Source organism: Poecilia mexicana, unplaced genomic scaffold (assembly GCF_051168715.1).
Source record: "Poecilia mexicana isolate PSO_F unplaced genomic scaffold, ASM5116871v1 scaffold_6, whole genome shotgun sequence".
Taxonomy (NCBI): Eukaryota; Metazoa; Chordata; class Actinopteri; order Cyprinodontiformes; family Poeciliidae; genus Poecilia; species Poecilia mexicana.
The window spans coordinates 10,564,805-10,576,722 of NW_028263375.1; the positions used below are offsets into that span (position 1 = coordinate 10,564,805).

At 38.5% G+C, this 11,918-nt stretch overlaps 1 protein-coding gene across 1 annotated transcript; it reads right to left on the bottom strand.

Moving 5' to 3' along the window:
- Positions 1 to 1,033: 1,033 nt before the first annotated feature.
- Positions 1,034 to 11,144, bottom strand: pnpla2 (patatin-like phospholipase domain containing 2). The gene is made up of 9 exons (XM_088006235.1): positions 10,608 to 11,144; positions 9,056 to 9,288; positions 8,816 to 8,881; positions 7,069 to 7,278; positions 6,451 to 6,511; positions 5,884 to 6,084; positions 4,899 to 5,031; positions 3,970 to 4,092; positions 1,034 to 3,414 (listed from the first exon to the last, which is right to left on the bottom strand). The coding sequence occupies exons 1-9, from the start codon at positions 10,792 to 10,794 to the stop codon at positions 3,093 to 3,095; spliced, it is 1,536 nt and encodes a 511-aa protein (XP_087862361.1). The 5' UTR covers positions 10,795 to 11,144; the 3' UTR covers positions 1,034 to 3,092.
- Between the last annotated feature and the right edge of the window lie 774 nt (positions 11,145 to 11,918).

Sequence of the window (11,918 nt, forward strand, 5' to 3'; positions counted from 1 at the left end):
CTTACTGTAACACAAGTTAGCTTCAAATTTGTTGCTTCAGCTTCAGCACTTAACAAAATGCTTTTTTTAACGACACCTAGCCACTTTTGATCCCCTTTAATACTAAATCTAAAATAATAAAATAATTAGAATGGACACACTTTCATCTCATTTTCTATAAAACACTGCAAAGCATTTTTGTCTTGCAACAAGAAGGTCCTAGGCTCAAATCCTGGTTGAGTTTTCACATGCGGGGGTTTTCTCTGGGTACTCCAGCTTCCTCGCAGCCCAAAACCATGACTATTAAATTTAATGGTCTCTCTGAAATGCTCTTAGATGCGTGTGTGCATAGTTGTGTTTTTCTGTGTGGCCTTGTGATTGGCGACATGTCCAGATTCCAGGGTGTGCATGCATGTGTAGGACTCTCCATGTATTCTGGCTGGCTTAACATAACAGTTTGGTCTAAGTTGCCCTTGGAAGTGAGCAAGGATGGACAGATGTTGCTAATATTAAAGTCATCAAAACAATAACTTTTTTTCTTTCACCAAATATAACAACATAGATAATTATTAAAACAAAAACTTGAGAAGTGAAAAAGGTGATACACTTAAAAAAGTACTTTGCAAAATGTATGCTTCATGCCAAATTGCATCTTAATGTGGCTTATAATGGAGGAATGATAAATGTAGTTTAACTTTCTTTTAACTGACCGAATTGCTAGAAACCCACAAATATCTAGTGTTGCAATCCAAACCTACAGTGGTTTTAGAGGTCAGGGGAATAAACCTCAGTCTAAATTTGGTGCATGAAAAAACAACTTTTTCCTGTTTTCTTTTTTTACTACTTGACATTTTTGTAGTTTTTTACTTCATTGTCATTACAGTTACAAACACAGTTTGTGCCAATCCTAAACCACAAACAGTGAAAAATCCTCTGTAGTTTATAATTAAACTTGGATGATTTGCAGCATATGCCTACTGCTGCTCCAGTTTGTCTTGTCATAAGATGGATGTTTTTTTCTGTTGTTTAACAAAGTTGTAGTTATATGCTGTAGTTAATCATGGGGATTACCAGTTTATTTTATGATCACAAACTCTAAACATGATGACACCTGGTGACAAAATCAGCACATTACATTTACTTGGCAAATAACATGTAAGCTTTTAGCAAATCAAATGTTCTTATAGCTTGATTAAAATGAAACACCCTGTACATGACGAGTACTTAAAGAGCTTGGTTACTTAATAAGTAGAAAATGAACAGTTCTGAAAAAAATGATTGACACTGAACAAAACACCAAACATATTTTAAAATAATTAACTAAAGTAAGAAGCAGTGAAAAAAAAAACAGAACAATGAAAGATCACAAAAAGTATGACTGGAAATATACATGACCACCACAGTACTTTCATGTACTGCATACACATAATTTTGTTTTAGCCATTTACATTAGTACATTTGTTAAAAACAAAGTAAGCTTTCTTTAAACATAGTGCATTGGAAATTGCATCACGCAAATGGAGTAACTGTTTTTAACAAACCAACTCTAATGTTTTCCGTTTTGTCCAGAGCTTCCCGTGAGCCAAAAGTAACTGCAGGCAGGAAAATGCTGCTTCACTTTGTGGCTGACTGCCTTTCACTAAAACCATCAACACATTTTTTTTTTTTTTTACTGTGCTAAGTCTTTGTAACATCCTGTAATTCAAGTTTGTGCATGACTGACTAACTGTGCAAATTTTAAGTGTGCTTCTGTTGATGTAATACTCCATGAATGCCTGAATATAATGGCTTATTTCTGACTCAGGCATCGATCCAAAAACATCGAACACCCAGTAAACGTGCCTGTGCTTTAAAAAACTATTTATGGTTCTTGAAGTTTTGTAGATTGTTGCCACGCCTTACACCTCGCTGTAGTTTTTGGAATTTTAAGTAGAAAATGAAACAGTCGACCATAAGTAAATAATCTCCATGGTTTTGGAGATTACTTACAATTAAATATCTGAAAAGTGTGGCGTGTGGCATGTGGCATGCATTTGGAAAGAAACAACAAAAACAAAAACAAAAAAAAACACTGTGTGGCAGAGAACTAACACTGCCGATAACCCTGAACACATGAACCAGACAGTGAAACATTGCAGTATCATGATGTGGAGATGCTTCTATTCCACCAGGATAAGAAAGCAGGTCATAAGTTGTAAAACTGGGCTATCCTTGAAGAAAACATGGTAGAGGATGTATTAGACCTGAAACCGGAACATATTTATGTATTGGAAAGGCCCAGTCAAAGTCCAGATTTGGTTGGGAATTTGAGGAAAGACTTGCTTTTCACGTTCCCTTCCCGTCCATTTTGACTGAGGTTGACGAATGGGTGAAAATGTCAGTCTCTAAATATCTACGGCTGTCAGAGACATATTACAAAACGCTTCCAGGTGTACATGCAGTGAGATGTGGCTCCAGCAGGGCTGATTACAAACACATGCTATTCTCTTATTTTTGATTGGAGAAAAAAAGTGAAAACCATTCATCCATCTTCTTTACACCCTTGTCCCTCTGTGGGGTCGGGAGGGTTGCTGGTGCCTTTCTCCAGCTATCGTTCCGGGTGAGGGGCGGGGTCACCCTGGACAGGTCGCCAGTCTGTCGCAGGGCAACACAGAGACACACAACCATGCACACACACACTCACACCTAGGGGCAATTTGGAGAGGCCAATTAACCTGACATGTTTTTGGACTGTGGGAGGAAACCGGAGTACCCGGAGAAAACCCACGCATGCACAGGGAGAACATGCAAACTCCATGCAGAAAGAATCAAACCCAGAACCTTCTTGCTGCAAGGCAACAGCTCTACCAACTGCGCCACTGTGCAGCCCAAAAACCATTCATTTTTCTTCCATTTCACAGTTATCCACTTTGTGTTGGTGTAAACTTAAAGGAGGTATGAATTATTTTTCAAAGTACTACATCACTGCTTCCAAACACTACACAAAGCAGCTGACTGCATTTCAAATGCAATATCAACATTGCAACTTTAACATACAGTATCTTAGTGTGAAAATTCAGCCCTACTTTTGCTTTTCACTCTTCCTGGATCAGGATTGTGATCACAGCTGAAGCCTACCAAAAGCTCTTAGATCTGCTCAGAGGTTTAGCAGGTTTGCCACCTTGAGGATTATTAAAATAACCTTTGCGTTCTGCAAAGTCTTGCTGGAAAAAGCTGGCCACGCGGTTGGTCTCTGGTGGGATCCGACCGGTTTTGAAGGAGCCTTGCAGGTCCATGTCGATGCAGAGAACCCCAGACAGCAGCCGGTTCTTGTACCGGTCGAACACGTCCTGCATTGAAGAGCCGCTGCTGTTCATCCAGGCGGGAAAGAGGTTGCTGGAGCTGGGCTTGGATGGGAGGGACCTGTAATGGTGCAGCTCCAGGTGGCAGAACAGCCTATTAGAAAAGATTGCAAATGAAAAATCAGTTCAAATAATTGTAAATAAATACAAAAGAAAATTGCAGTACCATGATGTGGAGATGCTTTAATGTATTATTACATTTACATGTTGAGAAAAGTTTTGTGCTGAGCTAACTTTACTCACAAAGTGCCATGTTTTGCTTGTCAGCAAAAAAACAAAAAAAATACTACACACAAACTCTGAACTCCTTTGGATTACCTCTCTAAAGGATCAGAGTTTTTGCAAGATTTATTTTAACATACAACTAAAACAGTATGTTTGCTGTCTAAATCTAATGTAGTGACAGTAGGATGTACAAAAATGCAACTATTTCTCATCCGGTTTCGGCTTGATTGTTGACATATCAGTCACTTTGAGTTCCTGCCACACTCAAACGGCTAAAATGATATGGTTCTGCAAACCCTGCGAAGCTGAAATCTGCCAAGATCAAATGCTGGCGAGAGCAGCCTCTGTCAGGTGTGTACAGACATGTCTGATATGTTACGCAACATTAGGCTGCAACTGTAACCGAGTCTGTTTTATGAAGTACCTGGCAGACACGTGCTGCGAGAAGTTTCTGGAAGCCTGACTCAGAAGACGCTGCAGGATTTTCAGTATCTGCTCTCGGATCCAGCCCACATCCTCCTGCACATCTGGAAGCCACTCCAGAAGCCTGCACATGGAAGACATCATCATCAGTCAGCGCACAACGTAAGCATCCCCAGTAACAGCGATAAACATTGCCCTCAACTATCAAAATGGTGCCCCTGGTAAAGTCTTGAAGTAAAGTTAAGTGAAGAGACCTGGTGATGAAGACATGCCATTTTTATGCAGCCCTCACTGTTCGTGGTTTCAAGAAAAGTTCAGGTCTTCATCCAACCTCGTTTGTGCCAGTTCCAAATGTTTTATACATAGTAATTGCTAAGATGAGTTTAAATATGGACAAATGTGTGGAATTAACATTTTTCTTTTAGCCTTTATCACCTGAACACACATTTGCAAATTGTGAATGAGATGTTCCACTGTCTTTTTCATTTTGACTTGAGAGAAAAGGGCAACTCTGTCAGAGGAATAGTAACTCAAGGATTACTAATTAATAAGTTCATAAAAACTGTGAAATTGCAAACAAAAGAGTAAAAGTAATATTGCTACAGGTGCCAATAACTGTTGCAGCTGTGACAATGAACAAGCACACTTCAGTTAATAGTTGTATTTTTCTTAGTATTCACTGTGATATTAAGCCTCTACATTACAAGAAGGAAGTAATTCTTGCAGCCTTTAACCAATTTTCATAAGGGGTGAAAATAATGACCGCACAAAAAAGTGGATGAAATAAACTTCAAATCTACACTGTTTCAATACTTTAAAAACGTTGTATTTCCTGAAAAATGGCTTCTATTACGAAACATACAAGCAGACACGTACAACACTATCAGAAACGGTGGGAATGGGGTGTGATGTGATGAAGTCACACATCACCTGAGAGTCAAGGACACGGCGGACTCCAGAGGAAGCGTGTAGGGGAGCATCAGGGCCGAAGCCATCCTGAAAGGGAGCAGGTTGCCCAGAGACTGCACCAGGCTCCACCTCTCCAGGCAGGCCTCCAGTAGAGCTGCAGGGGGCGCCAAACACGCAGAAGTTAAAGAATTTCACAAGTTATGTTACTAAACACTTGCTCGATTTAGTGGATATAATTTATTCTGTCACGTTTTGTGAATATAATTTGCCACCGCTGTTAACTTTGGGGTTTTAATTTTGCATCTGAAACATTCTTTTTTTCAAGGTGGATGGATAACACAAATTAATTTTAAAAATAAATAAATACTTGGGTGCATAATTGGATGAATTTCTTGTGAATTTTCTTCATTTCACACCAGTGTAAGTATATTCATACACACTGAATATAAGCAAGTCCCAGCTTGACCTCATGTCTTCTTGGCAGAACCGGTAGAGTTCACTCTTTGCAGAGACTTCTAAGCATAGCCTACACATTTTTAGCAGCATTTACGATAGCTTTTTTTTGGGTAGAATGGTTATAAAACTTAATGTTGGCGTACAAAACCAGTTTTGTTATGTATATGGGATTCTTGTCCAGTTGGAACCTACACAGAAAATACAATGTTTTTTCAATCTACAAAGGTATATATAACAAAGTGCTGGAAAGAGCTAATTTGTTCATTAGAAAAAAATTGACATGCACTTAATAAGAAGTATATTAAGTACCACAATAAGCAAGCAAACAAAAACATTCAGGGTCAGCAGTCGGATACATAAACTTTACTGGAAACGTGTTTTTGCAATAGCTGCAATAAAAACTTAAAAAAGGACTCAAGAGAACATGTTTAAGAATTGCTTTAAACCTTAAAAAAGTCCGATGTTAATGAAGAGAAGAACAAAACAAAACAAAGGCTGCTATTCACACAAACTGTAATATGGTACACTGTCAGGTTGAGTGAAATTTTACCTTTGTGCACGGCAGGTGGAAGATACTCGATGGTATGCTCGTCTAGTGAGGAGCTGGCATGAAGCTCAACTTTTGCCTCCACCTGTGGCTTTTCTTCTGCCTTGTTGTTTTTCTCAGCCCTCCCTTCATCACAGGCCTTACGTTCTTCTCTTTTGGCCAGCAAAGCTCTGTCTGTTTGAGGCCCGGTGTAACTAAGCAATCCTAAGTTTCACATAAAACAGAAGACATAAGCTTTACTGATTCATCAATGTATTCTATACAAAAATATAATATCTGTGGTAAATGTGCTTTTTTTAAACAACCAAATATAAATTTCACCGCTTGCGTGTACTTAAATAACTGCGGTGAGTAATTCGAGCTTATCACAAGAAAACACAAACAAGCCCATTGATTTGCTGACATGGTAGCAGGAAGCATGGGTTCTGATAATGTATCAGGACCGACACGCTGTGTACAACATAAACGTTCGTGGTCAAGAGACAAAACCAAGAAATCAATAATGCTGGTTTGTAGCCAGATTTACTCAAAGGAGCTTTGAGGCTTTTCGCAGAAAAAAGCAAGTCTTACCGTTTCTCTTTAAAAAGTGCAGGGCATCTTTGTATCCCTGCTTGCACATGCCCTTCATGATCTGCATTCAAACACACATTTATGTTAACCTTTTATGTGTCAAAGCAGCTCAGTGTGATCACTCCATCTTGCATGCTGTTGTTTGTGAGTTTTAAGGTAATTAACGTTACCTTTTGTAATGTTCGTAAAATGTTTAAATTGTTGAGGCGGTTGACTTGAATTTTGTGTTTTGTGTCTTCAGATATTTCATTATGTCTTTTCTTTGTAACTTTTGTAAAAGTACGACTTTATTGTAATGTTTGTGGTGTGTGGACCCCAGGAGGAATAGCCTCTACTATTTTAGAGCCTAGTTGGGATTCTTAAATAAACACAATAAATAAATTTACAGAAATCTCAAAATGCTACAATCAGTAAAAACAATTAAACAGCAACAAATTCGGACCATAAGACACAGATCAAAACATTAAAAGATTAGAACAAGACACATTAAAAGAAAATCATAAAAAAGGTTTTTCTCCCACTGCCTTGCACTTGCACGATCACAAATATCAAAGGTTTAGCATGACAAGATGCGGAAAAACTCTAAGGGAAAGAATGTTTTATTAGAGAAAGGCCTACCATTGGATTTGGTGGGAAAAGCGCCCTAGAGACTCTGTATAGGTTGGTGAGGGTGAACTGGATGCTTGTGTTGGTGAAACGCAGCTCGTGGATGTTGGTGGAAGTGTCTCGAGGGCAGATGTCGCTCTCTCCAGAAAAGGGGGAGACGGTGATGGTGTTCTTCAGCTCGTACTGCGGCAGGTTGTCGGAGATTCCCCCGTCAACATATCGCTGAACGGGAAAAAGATAAACAGCAGCAGAGCAAGCAGAGTCAGATCAATGAATGCACAAAGTTTCCACAAACGGAACTGATTCATCCACACTGCAGGAAATAAACAGGATGCGATAATAGTGAGAGCATATCCTCTGTATTGATAAGGGAAGGTTTTTATCAAAGGTTATGAAGTGTCAAAGCTACAAAACCAGACTTTTAAAAGAAATCAATCAAGTAAACTATAGATATAAATTCTCCCCTAAAGAACAACATCTTAAGTTTTCTATTTGTTTGCTATTTTTATTGATCTTGATTAGATTTTTTTTAAATTCACAGGGTTCCATGCAAACAACATGCCTTTAGTGACATCACATGAGGCACAAAGCAATTGATCATAACTGTTGAATTATTATTATTATTATTATTATTATTATTATTAACCTCTTTATTCTAATGTTTTTGAGCAAATTTCTTCTTCTGGCGTGTACTCTTGTATTCTGCAGAGCTGCATTTAAGAACTGGAACCAAGCATGAGAATAAATTTATTGTCGTCATCACAGCATATCCTAGAAAGTTTTTTAAGAGTCCAAATTTGGCTCAGACACATAGAGTTGGATCATTTGCCACTCTAAATCTGTCAGAATTTGTCAAAAGTTGCTTGCTAACTATAATTTACGCCAATGCCAGCAGATTAGCTGATCCCAACCATGTACACACAAATCCGTTTTTTTCCTCAGGGTGTTTTTCAAAATTGTAGCTTTCTGTGAAATCCTGCGGTGCCAACCCATAGATAATTGCACAACAATTTTTTTTTATCGTCAGTGTACATTTGTGAGAAGAAAAACGAAACCACTGGTAAGTCTCTTTACACACACAGGCAGTGTGTGTCTGTAAAGAGACGGTGACATCAGGATTTAAGTCACAAGAGGGCACTAAGAAAACATCAAATCACATGTGAGGCCACCTGATCACATTTTGGCTCTGCCACTCTGTAAGTTTTGCCTCAATCCAAACACAGACACACACACACACACCCCCACACACACACACACACACACTCTCTTTCTCTCTCTCTCATACAGTGTTAAACTCCAAAAAACCCATCACAAAGTTCACAGTGGGAGGCCGGTACTGCCAGTGATATTTCTCAGAAAAAACCTTTGCACTAGAAACATGCCGAACAAAACAGAAAAGAGGAAAAAGAAGACTTTCCAACCTCCCTCCTGAGAGTAAAATTTCAGACAAACACTAACGCTAGTGGAATTTTATAACCACTGTTTACACACACGTGGCATTAGGAACAAACACATTCTGAAGGAGTGGAGGGCCCCAGCGGGTACAGTGACGGAAAAAGAAAATGTGCCAAAAGCAACAAAGACAAAACAGAATGAAGTAAAACACTTTGAGTTAGAAAAAGGTCAGACTGTTCTTACATCATATCAGAAAAATCAGTTTTAATGTAAATCTTCCCAAATCACAGAGTTAAATTCAACTTAATTAGTCTGAAAACAGAAGAATGGCAACAACAGGAAAAGGGACAGAGAATTTACTCACCACTCCTTGAAGTGTGGGAGGAATGAGGCCACAATACACGGGGATGTAGGCACTGCAGACACATGCCTGATAAAAAAGCAAATAATTGCTAATTAGATACTTGAGCCCTTTTTGGAGTGAATTTGTATGGGCAGAGTACGATTGTGAGAATTAGAGGAACTTCACTTCAGAAGAGTGAGAATAGGCAACCCTGGAAGTAGCAGTAAAAGATGTCTAGTGTTTATGTTATTTAGTACATACCTGAATCAGCTCCTCCTTATCGTTGAAGTGAGACACCAGGACGTTTTCTCCATCTGCCACCCGGGTCAGAGAGATCCCCAGTCGCCCGTTGGCTCGGTGGGGGCTGTCGGCGGGGAGATTCCGCCTCAGGAGCTGACGGACAATCTTCACCAGGTTAAAGGTGGGATGCATGGGTCCGAGGAGCCGCTTCCTTGCCTCTTTGGCGACTTCAATTATGCTTGCCCCAGCATCTCCTGCAGTTAATTACAGGAGCGGAGGTTCACAATCATGTGGATCACAGCCAAACATCAGGGTTAGACATTTATCGCTTTTGTGATAAAACCCAGTCAAGTTCAAGTTCAGCCCATTAGTATGAACAAAGTTACGCTAAGTTAAATGTTTTTAAGTTTCCCTCTTTTCTAAAGAGGGCTGAATTTAATTTGAGACAGTTTCAACCTGAGCTGTACCAACTCAGTTCAAGAGAGAAAACTTGTTAGCATAGGTAACTTAACTAATATTAAAAATAAGAGAGTTTATTTTGATACCTTACCATTACATTAAGTTACTTGCATGTTCTATCATATTTATTTTACTTTAGAGACTAAAAATGCTCTATCCACTTGCTGTGGCAAATGCTGTAGGTTTATGGTCTCAATCTAAGTCATATTATTGTCCATGTCAACTTGAACAACATAAGTAAAAAATAAAATTTTGGGTTAGGGATTAGGGTAGACTATGTACTGTTTAATTACTATTTTGGTTTCTAAACAGCCGGACTTTCACAGAAAATAACTGTTGTAGAAGATTTATATTTTACAGTGCATTGAAGAAATTATAAAAACTTAGGTAACACTTTATTTGAAGGGGTGTGCATAAGACTGACATCACATTGTCATAAACATGACATAACATGTGTCATGAACATAAAGAAGTCTTTATGACTGTTTATGACAGTTGTCATGAAGTGTCATGAAGTGTCATTCGGTAAATAATGACACTTTAAATGCAAAGTTGCTTTAAACGATGCATTAAAAGTCCATTATGATAATTTAATGCAAAGTTGCCATTTTAATGGACCTTCAATGCAACTTTTAGTGCAACTTTGCATTAAAAGTGCCATTATTTACCGAATGACACTTCATGACAGCTGTCATAAACAGTCATAAAGACTTCTTTATGTTCATGACAGATGTTATGTCACGTTTATGACGGTGTTATGTCAGTTTTATGCACACCCCTTCAAATAAAGTGATACCAAAACTTATTTGAACGTGTGAGCAAACTTTACTACTTGGTCATTCTTTTATTACACTATGTTCAATAAAGTCAAACTACTCAACTCAAATAACTCCCCAAATCTTTATTCTTAAGACATTATGATGATTTAAGGTGACAAGAAGAGAGATTTTTATTTGAGCTGAAACTACAGGTAACATTGAAATAAGTTATATTCTAATTAGTTTGTGCCAGTTTAATGTTACAATTCATGCAATTACTGAAACTAACAATTGAAAATGGATGCTATGGTCTCGCCATCCTTTGCAGGTGCACACAGACAGCAAACGGTACATACCAAGACACACTCCAGTGACCAAAGCAGTGGCGGTGAGGGCCCCCGCAGAGGCTCCATAGATGTGTCTGGCGTTCAGCACCAGGAAAGGAGCCTGCTCCAGCAGACAGCTGGCCACACCGATGTGGTAGATCCCCAGGAAGCCGCAGCCTGCGAAGGAGATGTTCCAGGGCGAGTCTAACGGGAACATGCTTGTCCAGAGCTGTGGCCGGGATCGCAGAAGCTTAACTTTGAATTTAAACGTTACCCTTCACGAAACAGCTTACACGTTTCTTTTGCAATAACAGACTTAAAATTTTAAGTATTCCCCTTTCGCATCACGTACTAAACCTTTACCAGTTAGTTTTGTTATTACACAGCAGATGTCCTCAGCTAACGGTTAATAAATGAATATAGTTTAGAGAGCAACACGCAAATCCCTTAACACTGAAAGTTCTTAACAGCTTTTAAATAAACCAGATCGGAGGAAATGAATAAATACGAAGTAAACTTTGGGCGATTGTTATTATTTCACATGCTCTGTTTGCATAATCAAGAGGGAGGATACAGGATGAACAGTTTGACCAATCACATTTTAGTCGGGAAGGAACCTTGATCAATGAGAATTGAACAAAGTTACATTTTAACCAATCATAGCTTTCATCGCTGAGTGGCTGATGAAGTCAGTTTGCGGTCAGTTTTTTCTGACATTGTCAAAAGTTATTTCCGTAGGAGGAACTCCACGTTTTGTTTTGTTCAATGTTTATGTTCCTAACTTTAACAAATAACAATTCAGAGACCAGAGGTCTTATTTTGAGTTTGTTTCACAATAGTCTTCAAAAGAATCTGGAAGAAAGGTGCACTGATTTCTGGAACCCTCTGTTTACGTGACAATCGCTGAAAACCACAAAGCTCTATATGAAGCGTTTCATTTCATAATAGCGCTGCGCCAACAACAGAAGGTGACTCTTTAAAAAAAAAAAAAAACAGTGCCTGTATATTTCATAAGGGATATGTAACTTTAACATTTCCTGTTATTAACAAAAATATTGGATGTTTTTAACAAAAGGAAAGTTGAAACCCCAAATATATAGAAAGTGCACTGTGCAATATTTCTGACTGATCACTTCCTTGAATAAGCTGTTAGCAGAATAAGACAAAAAAAAAAAAAAAAAAAAAAACAGTCCATGTTGAGAAAGGCCCAGATTAACACATCCTATTGTGAAAGCAGGATGTGTTACTTTCCCCGAGTTTATAGATTTCTATTCTAAAAAGATACCACTGTCTGAACAGTAATGATTAAATGCAGGGGAGTCTAAATGAGAGAGAAAATTC

Coding starts and splice junctions, on each gene's coding strand:
- pnpla2 (XM_088006235.1), bottom strand. CDS start 10,794: ATGTTCCCGTTAGACTCGCCCTGGAACATCTCCTTCGCAGGCTGCGGC. Junction 7,279..8,815: donor CTCCCACACTTCAAGGAGTG/GTGAGTAAATTC, acceptor TTTCCCGTTCAG/CGATATGTTGACGGGGGAAT. Junction 3,415..3,969: donor TCGCAGCACGTGTCTGCCAG/GTACTTCATAAA, acceptor CTTTTCTAATAG/GCTGTTCTGCCACCTGGAGC.